This window comes from Laccaria bicolor, genomic scaffold, assembly GCF_000143565.1.
Source record: "Laccaria bicolor S238N-H82 LACBIscaffold_102 genomic scaffold, whole genome shotgun sequence".
NCBI lineage: Eukaryota > Fungi > Basidiomycota > Agaricomycetes > Agaricales > Hydnangiaceae > Laccaria > Laccaria bicolor.
The window spans coordinates 41,752-52,476 of NW_001889973.1; the positions used below are offsets into that span (position 1 = coordinate 41,752).

General features: G+C 48.6%; 2 protein-coding genes across 2 annotated transcripts; one reads left to right on the forward strand and one right to left on the reverse strand.

The window, feature by feature from the left end:
• Positions 1-2: 2 nt before the first annotated feature.
• Positions 3-200, forward strand: LACBIDRAFT_296117 (uncharacterized protein; the record flags this gene model as incomplete). Its single annotated transcript, XM_001890486.1, has 1 exon — positions 3-200. One exon carries the CDS (start codon positions 3-5, stop codon positions 198-200), a length of 198 nt encoding a protein of 65 aa, XP_001890521.1.
• Positions 201-537: 337 nt separating this feature from the next.
• Positions 538-1,000, reverse strand: LACBIDRAFT_296118 (uncharacterized protein; the record flags this gene model as incomplete). Its single annotated transcript, XM_001890490.1, has 2 exons — positions 538-876; positions 932-1,000. 2 exons carry the CDS (start codon positions 998-1,000, stop codon positions 538-540), a joined length of 408 nt encoding a protein of 135 aa, XP_001890525.1.
• Between the last annotated feature and the right edge of the window lie 9,725 nt (positions 1,001-10,725).

The window sequence follows — 10,725 nt, forward strand, 5'->3', positions numbered from 1 at the left end:
ACATGACAGACGCGCTCCGTACTATTGCGGTAATGCAGAATGAAATGGATCTCTCCGTCCTTTCCAATCAAATGCTTGAATCATCGGCAGCTTCCCTCCGCACAACCTCGTCTCAACACGATCAACTCTCCAGCTACATGACCACCTCTAAGCACCTCGTCACCGCCTTGAGGAATCTCACGGGCTTGACTGTGTTATAATCATATCTGCATTTATATTATTTCTCCTCGTCGTCAATATGATTCTGAATTAGCGCGTCGTGGATCGAGGGTTGAGGATCACTTTTTGGTGGACAAAGTTGATTGCACACATTCAGGGTGTGGATGGGGATGCATGGTCTCTTTTGGCTACAGAAGAGCCGCAACGGAAACACCGTCCCAAGAAGGGGGAAGTCACGAGGCCATCAGGATCATTACTGTTGATTACCGGGGGATCTCAATGAAGTGACGAGCGGTATATGGTTCGACATTCGTTATTGTGAAGCGGTGGTACTTATACAACCAATTCTATGTCATGAGCTCTACACCTACAACCACACTAGCTGTGCTCATGCCTCCACCCCAATCCTATTTCCTTGGTGATTGGATGGCCTGGCAAAGTGATGTCCGTAACAGAGGTGGTAGGTGACAACTGATGGCTCTGCACTTGTTCCAAAGCTTGCTTTGCATACTTCTCAAGATACTTGAAGAGTCTGTTTTTCAATCTGTCCTCGAGCTGTTGTAGCACGGCTATATCCAGGCCCGTGGGAGGTGCCCATGAAAAAACAAGACCACTTGTTCCAGGTAGGCTGAATGTTTGGTTATTCTGTCCCATTGCTTCGCCGAGCTCTTTGCATAACCAGCAACATTTTTTGGCCACACCGATCTTGTTGGCATCCTGCACATGAGTGATCATCAGCAAATACCACAATTTAAAAAAAATGGAGAACAACCTTGAGGATATCAACAAAGCTTGAGGGTAACTCAGTTGCTGTACAGGAGGCTTCTTTGATAAATGCCATTAATGTGGCTTCTGCATGAATCACCCCGGTGAATTTGCCACCAAACCTTTCCAAATCCTGGAGATTTTCTCGGATAACTGGGTCATCGGTGAACTCATCCAACAAAGCACTGGTTGATGTAACTGCTTGGCACTTCTCACTTGGAACCTGTGTAACGGGTAGGACTACGGATCGATCCCTTCATCCATCTTTACTGGTATATTCCCAACTTAACGTATTCCGCTTCAATTGTCACATGGTCACAGTAGTCACACCTGGTTACAATTTTCGCAGTCACACATGTAGTATCTTTATCTTCTTATTCATACATCTTGCACTCGCTTGCAGCCTTCGAGCATCGTCTTCACGACTCGACTACACGCGTAACAGGGATATACTAACGAGGTCAGTAGCATAGTTATTTGTAGTAGGGAGCTCGTGACTCCCTTGAAGTTGAACCTTCTTCTTCCTCCTTCCCCATTATCCGCAGATCATCTTTTCACACCTTTCTGCGGCTTTCCGAGAAAGGAGAGTACGTTTACGCTCGTGGCTTTCCAGAGCACAAGTAACTACTCGCGTAAAGAGATTGATTCTCTCCTCCAATTAGATTCTCGTTAGAAGTCTACACACCAGTGTAGCAACCTTTATCTAGAAACTCGCCAGATTCACTTCGTCGTTGTTACTCGGACCACGCGAATCAGTGTCACTCCTTTAACAGGTTCCTACAAAGGTGGACACTGTGGGATCCAACGACAGCCTGGCCGGCTTAGATACATTTGTGGAAGAGGAGCTTAGAGCGGAAGTGAGAGAAGGTCGATCTGAAGGATCTAGGAAGCAGAGACCTGCTAAGGGAGCTCCTCCTTCGTCGTTAAGTCAACCTACACTCTCCAATCGCTCACGATCTTCCTCCCCAACCAAACCAACTAGGACTCCCTCTGGTTCTATAACAAGAAACCCCCCAACTTCGAAAGCAAGAAGTGTAGCGGGAACTTCTCTTCCTAAAAGAGGGCTCGGAGCGATCCATAAAACATTCAACGACTTCAGCGGTCTACGGGGAGACGCCCCGCATAGAGGGAATTCTGCGATAATAGGTCGAGGACGAGCGGTTGGATTTAGACATCACCCTTTCCTTCCACGATCCGTTACTGATACGTCTTCCCCCTCTTCGAGTTTCCAGCCACGACTCCCTTCTCCGGAGTCCCGTCATACGCCTAACTCTTACCGAGCGTTTGAATTCAAAACCCCCGCTCCTATTTCACCGACTACGGACGTTAGCGTTACCGGAGAAATTCTACCTTCTTCCTCTACATCCCAACAACTCGACACCCCTCCAGCCGTAACCTTAGAATCACCCTATCCTACGAGAGATCATATAGATATGAGTTCGACTATAGAATCTTCGTCACAAACCCTTCGTCTCGAAGCCGAGAGAGGATATGAAGGATCACCTATGGCTAGACTCATAGCACAATACAAAGCCTCAAGTGACGACGACATTTCAACTCATCAACGAGCTATCAACCTTTCTTCGAAGAACTATTTGCTTCAAAACGAGACCGTAGAATTAAGGGGTCCTCAAAGAAGTTACGCCTTAAAACCAGCACTACTCGAGCAGATGGAACAAGTAGTGAGCGAATTGCAGATCTTTTTAGAAAGAACGTCTGCGTTAATTCCCGAACGAACGTCCTACTACAAAGTAGACCCCAAGGATACTTTCCTACCCATATTATGAGAATCTTCAGACGTCCCGCAAATACATGCCGCTTGGCTAGGGCTTACTAGGCGATTACATTTCGCGCAAGAAAATCTAACAAAATACGAATTACAGTATCGTAGTCCCTTGCCGGGAGAAAACGTGTCTATGCCCACTTCTCCTATATCAACGGACGTTGGCATTTATGACGCTATGGAAGATCTCGACAGGTTAGACCTTTGTTTGAGATATTTCTACGACAACGTACCTCATCACCAAGACCAAGTGAGGTCTCCTCAGAAGCTAAGAGACGGAGCTCCTTGGGCCGAGGCTCTCTCATTACCAAACCTTCTGCAACAGCCTTCTCAGAGTAAGCTACCAACCATTGTCGAATACTCGACGGAGCAGCAAGAACCAAAGGCGGATTCTAGGGACAAGAAAGGGAAACGTCGAATAACGGACGAATTCGTTAACAGTCCTAGTCCCCCTGCTTCTCCGCCGGCTTTAAACGTAGGATATGGTACGCCGTTCAAGTCGAGTTCTCAGTTTTTTGTTAGGCCAGGAGGAGTTCCTTTACCGCCTTCAAATACCATGTCTCAACGGAACGTGTTAGTTGGTTTGGGTTTACCACACACTCCCGCGTTTGAGAACATTTCTACTTCAAAAGATGGTCAGCACTCATCAAGGATCGACGCTCCTAGGTCGCGAACGTCTAACCCTTTCGAAGGACGACCCTTACCTCCTCACATGAGTAACGACGTGCGTCAGGCTCGAGACAACCCAGTTCATCCTCCCTCAGGTCATCAAAACACAGCTACCACTGGAAATCCTGTGCAACGTACTAGCGAGGGAGGATCCAGTAGAAATTCCTCCAGAGACCATTCGAGGTCGACGAATAACCGAAGAGAGAGACGCCGTAGCGGTCATCCCGGAGGAGACCCGGATGGATCAGATGACGAGAGCGACGACGATGGACATCCCCCAAGAAACAATCCTGGCAATCGAGGCTCTAACGACCCTCCTTCCAATGGGCCGAATGGAGGAGGCGGCGGCGGAAATCCAGGAGGAGGAGGAGGAGGGCATGACCCATACACGAATAGTTCCAGTCCGAACGCTCAACAACAAGGGAACATCCCTTATGGAAATCTGGTTGCTATGATCAGAAATGAATTGAAACAAGATCAACTACCTGTGTGGGACGGCAATAAAGATACTGCTATTGAATACTTCTGGAAGATCCAGCAACTAGCAGCTTTAGAAGGAGACATCCCTGTAGCGCTTGGATATTGGTTGTGGAAAAGCCTAAAAGAAAATTCTAGAATATGGATGTGGTTTACGACGCTACCGTTCTCTGAGCAATCCAAGATGAGAACGCACTATCTACACTACCTTAAAGGCATCAAAGACAATTATTTGGGACGGACATGGCAGATCACCATGAATAGGAAATATGAAGGCCAGTCCTTCCGCCAAGAAGGTTTTGAGAGAGAGTCTCCTCCAGCCTACATCGTCCGTCGTATCATGTACACTCGGATGCTTGTCGCATCGGATGACGGGGGGCCGACTGAAGTTTATCTAGTTATGCAAAAGGCCCCAATATCATGGGGACCCATCCTGAACCTAGAAACGGTCCGTTCGACGTCTTTATTATATTCAAGAGCGACGGACCACGAATTAGCATTAGTGCATGCCGCGAAGTATGAATCGACAAATGTGCTCACCTCGGATAATTTGCTATACACGCTACGCAAATTGGGCATATCGGTAGATAGGAACCGTCCCTTTGATCGTTCAGCTAAAATGGTTACCTCCACTAATGAAAAGGGGGAGGAAGTAATTCATGAAGCACTTTTAAGTCAGCTTAGCCGAGAGGGATGTTTACAAGAAATAACTTCGGATCCGGAAATTATGAGAGAAGCTTTCGCAGTTTTGAAGAAAAGACAACACCCACCGCCGAAGGGAGGGTATCCGTATAGCAAAAACGACCACGTCACCACCAAGATGGGACGTTTGCCACCTTCTCCTTGTAAGGTATGCGGGAGCCCTAATCACTGGGATAAGGAGTGCCCAGATTGGGCTTTCTATGAAGCGAAGCAACAGAAAACGGCTTACCGGATTGAGACGAATGAAGAGGAGGAACTAGAGGGCTATTATGCGAGCGTATACTCGATTTTAGTCACTGAGCGGTTGGCATCTGAGACCAAGTCATCGTCCGAATCTTCGGATTTTCATAAGGCAGTTCCTCAAGAAAGGATTAACTCCTTTCACAGCGAACGTAAGTCCGACAACAACACCCCTTGGAAGAGACAAGCAGTTTTTATGGAAGAGGAAGAAGACGAATTCTGGGCAGAATATCGACAGAAAGAGAAGTCTAGCTCTCACCTCCTTTATCAAGTTGGCGACGAAGACGATGAATCTCCCCAGAAGGAAGCCTTCTCGGCGTGTACAGAGGATGCCCCATCTTCTCAAAAGCCGGAATCCGATAAAGATCCACCGAGAGAGGTGAAGGACCCTCCAAGAGAGGTGAAAGATCCCCCATGGGAGAAGGATCCCCTTTCAGCTCCACCAGCGAAGGAGAAGCCGTTTAAGATACCCAAAGCAAGGTCTCGTCCAGAAGGGATGTCAGCTATAGGAGTATCCGTACTATCTACGAAGGGCTTTGTGGGAGGGCTGAATAACGTTGAGACAGACTTACGATTAGACTCATGCGCGGACATCACTCTTATATCATACGAATTCTACGAGCAACTGGTCTCAAAGCCTACTATCAAACAAGGTATGAGAATGCAGTTGTGGCAACTCACGGACAAGGATGCACAGCTCAAAGGTTTCGTTCGCATACCGATCTTCATGACAACAATAGACGGAGAAGTATTAGAAACGGAAGCTGAAGCATATGTAGTCCCTGGGATGATGGTCCCAATACTGCTAGGGGAGGATTATCAACAATCCTATGAGCTAGGTGTCACTCGGAACGTAGAAGAAGGGACGCACATATCCTTCGGGCATCATGAGCACAGGGTTCGAGCCATTCCCGTGGAAAGGACCAAGGACTTTACCCGTATGCGGCAGAGCGCGTACATGGTCGGCCAATACGTTCGACGTCAGTTCCATAGGAGAAATAAAGCTAAACGTCACCGTCAGAAAGTTAAGTTTGGCGTAGAGGAAAGAGTCATACGAGCATCAGAAGAAGTCCGTCTGAAACCTCATGAAAGCAAACCCATCCGAGTCGAAGGACATCTTCACGAAGACCGAGAGTGGTTGGTGCAGAAGAATTTGCTAGCCAACGCCAACGACACCTTTTTCGCGGTTCCCAACGTGCTCATTTCGGCAGCTAATCCGTGGGTGCCGGTGGCGAATCCTACTGATCACCCTCGCTATATCCGTAAGGGGGAAATCATTGGTTCCCTAGTAGATCCAGCGGAGTTTTTCGACACTCCTAAATCATCAGAAGAACTCGAGAAGTTCCGCGATGCGGCCGAAGTGATCAGAACCGTCATTGCCCTCCAAACAGAGCAAGGCCAGGGAGAACCTGAGAGCAAGGACGCAGAAGAGGAACAGGAACAGTACGGACCTAAAACCGCGGCTATGCCTGACCCGACCGTTTACTCGTCAGAACAGCTGGAAGAACTGATCGACGTAGGTAGCTTACCTGAGCATTTGAAAGAAGAAGCTTGGGCAATGTTGAGACGGCGGATTAAAGCGTTTGGGTTCGACGGTCGTCTGGGTAATTTACCGGCAAAGGTGCACATTCGGACAGTCGACGGCCAGGTTCCGATCTCAGTGCCCATGTACCACGCATCTCCTCAGAAACGGGAAATAATTGACGAACAAATAAATACCTGGTTTGAACAAGGCGTCATTGAACCGTCCAAAAGTCCGTGGAGTGCTCCCGTAGTTATCGCGTATCGGAACGGCAAACCAAGATTCTGCGTTGACTACCGAAAGTTGAACGCAGCGACCATTCCGGATGAATTCCCAATACCTCGCCAGTCTGACATTCTAGCCTCGTTATCGGGCGCGCAAGTTCTATCATCACTTGACGCACTGTCTGGATTTACTCAGTTGGAACTAGCAGAGGAGGATATTGAAAAAACCGCTTTCAGGACACACAGAGGACTGTTTCAATTTAAACGCTTACCATTTGGCCTTAGGAACGGCCCTTCCATCTTTCAGCGGGTAATGCAGAGTATATTAGCTCCGTACCTTTGGATATTTTGTTTGGTCTACATTGACGATATCGTCATTTATTCGAAGTCTTACGAAGAGCATTTGTCTCACTTGGATCAAGTTCTAGCAGCAATCGAAAAGGCCGGCATCACTCTATCTCCGAAGAAGTGTCATTTGTTTTACGGTTCCATACTTCTCCTAGGCCACAAGGTATCACGGTTGGGCCTCTCGACGCACGCAGAAAAAGTTAAAGCTATCATGGAATTAGAAAGACCAAAGAAACTTTCACAGTTACAGGCCTTCTTAGGAATGGTTGTCTATTTTTCCGCCTTCATCCCATACTACGCATCGATTTGCGCCCCGCTATTCCAACTTTTGCGGAAAGGGAGTAAATGGCATTGGGGCGTGGAGCAAGAACATGCTTTCCAGTCAGCCAAGGCAGCGCTAGAATCCAGTCCAGTGTTAGGTCACCCAATGGAAGGCTTACCATATCGACTCTATACGGACGCTTCAGATGAAGCTTTGGGTTGCTCCCTACAGCAAGTTCAGCCCATCCGAGTAGGGGACCTGCAAGGAACACGCACCTACGCTCGCCTCAAAAAAGCGTTTGAAAGTGGTCTGCCTCCTCCTCGACTAGTCTCTAGCTTAAGCACAACATGCAAGGACCACGAATTTGACGATGTATGGGCTGAGAACTTTGATGAGACGATAGTGCATGTCGAAAGAGTAGTCGCTTACTGGTCACGACTTTTCAAGAGCGCCGAGACACGGTACTCCACGACCGAACGCGAAGCACTCGCTGCGAAGGAAGGCTTGGTTAAGTTCCAGCCTTTCATTGAAGGAGAGAACATACTTTTGATCACAGATCACTCAGCTTTACAGTGGGCGCGAACCTATGAGAACGCTAACCGCCGGCTAGCGGCCTGGGGGGCAGTATTTTCTGCGTACGCTCCGAAATTGGAAATTATCCATCGGGCGGGACGTGTACACTCCAATGTCGACCCTTTATCCCGTCTACCTAGGGCGCCACCAGCACACGTATCTCCTTTGGAAACCAAGGAGCCATCCATTCGTGCAAAGGAGTCACTGGACGAGCGTCAGGAGATTGCCCCTGCTGAGAAGATGGCAGCATTTACATTTGCCGCATGGTCAATCGAGGACTGCTTGAATGAACCGAAGGAAGTTTTAATCAACGTCCGATCACGAAACAAAGATTTACCCAAATCGAGGGACATTCCAACTTCTGACAACTTTCAGAGCGGCGAAGTTGAATCCGATGAGTTACATACTTTGGATACGACAATCGAATACTGGGGAGCAGTCAACCCGCCACCTACTATCAACCTAGCAATGAGTGAGACCGCCAAACAGCAATGGAGGCAGTCATACCTTGAAGACCCCATGTTCCGGAATATTGCGAAAGACGACGATAGTCGTTATGATAAGCTCGGTTCCGGAAGGAGATTCTTTGTCGATCAGGATGGGATGATCTTCTTCAACAATGAAGATTACCAACCCCGTCTATGCGTTCCGTCAGGCCAGAGGAATTTCATCTTGAAAGAGGCGCACGAAAATCCCTTGGAATCAGCGCACGCAGGACCCGAACGCTTATGGCACTCTCTCAGCTCCAGATTTTACTGGAAGCGTATGAAATTGGACATCGTCAAGTTTTGCAAGTCATGCGATGTATGTCAGAAGACAAAATCTTCGAACTTCACCAAATTCGGGATGCTAATCCCTAATCCCATCCCGTCACGTCCTTATCAATCCATCTCGATGGATTTTATCGTCAACTTACCTTGGTCCGAGGGCTTCAACGCGATATACGTTGTAGTCGACCGTCTTACGAAGCACGCTTCCTTTATCCCTACGACTACGGGTCTGGACGCGGAAGGTTTCGCTCTTCTCTTTGTGAAAGTCATAGCATGTCGATTTGGGCTCCCCGAAAGCATTATCACGGATAGAGACCCTCGGTGGTCAAGCGACTTCTGGATGGAAGTCGCCAAGTCGCTACGAACGAAGATGAGTTTATCCTCTTCCCATCACCCCCAGCACGATGGCCAGACAGAGGTAGTGAATAAGTTGCTCACCACCATGATACGCGCCTTCATCAATGGAAAAAGGGATCAGTGGTCAATATGGTTGCACTTGCTAGAATTCGCTTACAACAGTGCCGTTCACTCCTCGACAGGGACGACTCCATTTCACCTACTCCTGGGGTTCCACCCGAGGACACCATTAGACTTCATAGGGACTAAACATTCAGGAGAGCTTGAGTCGCGTTCTTTAAGCCCCGAAGCGACGACATTCTTGGAGAATTTCGCGATGCACAGGGACAGCGCCAGAGCAGCTATCGCTAAAGCTCAAGGTCAGCAAGCAAAGTCTTTCAACAAGACTCGGAAGCCAATCCCTCACCTTGTGAAAGGCGACCGAGTTCTTGTGAACCCGCATGCACTAGAATGGATCGAATCTAAGGGAGAAGGCAAGAAATTAGCGCAAAGATGGATTGGACCATTCAAAGTGATCCAACGCATCAACCCGAATGTTTATCGTCTGCGGATGAGTAACTTATATCCAGGACTGCCTATTTTCAATTATCAGCACCTAAAGAAGTATGAGGACTCACCCTCGGAATATGGAGATCGTCAAGTTCTCCCGGAGACGAGAACTACTAGACCGGCTCAAGAGGAATATGAAGTGGAGAAGATCATAGCTGAAAGACGTACCAAGAAGGGTCTCGAGTACCTAGTCCGTTGGGTAGGCTACAGCCCACTTTACGACACTTGGGAGCCTCGACGCGCCTTGACGAATGCGCCGGAAGTAGTCTCAAAGTGGAAGAAGACTCGTGGGGAGAGTCAGGCGTTGTAGATGAGATCGGACTTAACTTATTTCGCTGATCGGATCGTGATCCGATCAGTTGACGACACCACATGATTCCGTTTCCACTTGCCATTCCCTTTATGTTGTTTTCTTTCTTCTTTCTTTCTTTCTTCTTTCCTTCTTCTTTCATATCCCCCCTTCCAACCCTACCACCCTAAGACTATCGACAATGGATTGCCTTTACACAGACGGCGATGGCAAAGTGCCTACTTCGGTGCGGGAGAAGACAATTGCGGGTGAATGGGTAGCCCTGAATGCTTCCGCAGGCAAGATTCCCTCCACAGCGGTCTTCGAGCAGGCACTAGAAGATCGCGCTTTTCTCTTGCCCGAACTGGCAGCGCGACCCACAAGCTGGACCTGGACGAAGCAACCTACGTGGTACTCAGATAAGTATCACTGGGATGCCTGGAACGTAGTCGACTACTTCGCTGACGAGAACGAATCAGTCCCGTGGTATTTTAGCGGAAGCAGCCCGGCATGGGAGAGCTCTGAAGGGAAATTCCACTTCCATCCCGAGATCCGCTCGAAAGCGGAGGACTCTCTCTCCAGGCTATGGCTATGCGTTGAAACCATCACATCGAATCCCCCCTTCAAGACCGGAACTCCTCATCCCACTAAATTCAACTACCTCCTGTTATCCGCCGCCTGGGACTCGGCGCGAGGCGCAATGTCTCTCATGGATGATGCAAAGGGACGAGCGCTCGAGTACCTCGGTTTTTTGAACTGGTGGTCTTCGTCAGTCTCCAGGTGGGAGGATCCGCTACAACGATGGATGGTGGACTACGTCGCGAGTTTTAAGTTCAGGGATTTGAAGAAAAGGGGAGTTTTTCTAGACCTACTGGGCCATTGGAGAACATTGAACGTTGCTCATCTGCTAGCAGAGAACGTACCAGTTTACTACTTTTGGCAGGACGACTTAGACGACTATCCCTGCTTCACGCGACTGTCGCCATCTATCCTTCAAGCGTACCATGATACCTGCAGTGCCTTAGACAAGACAGAG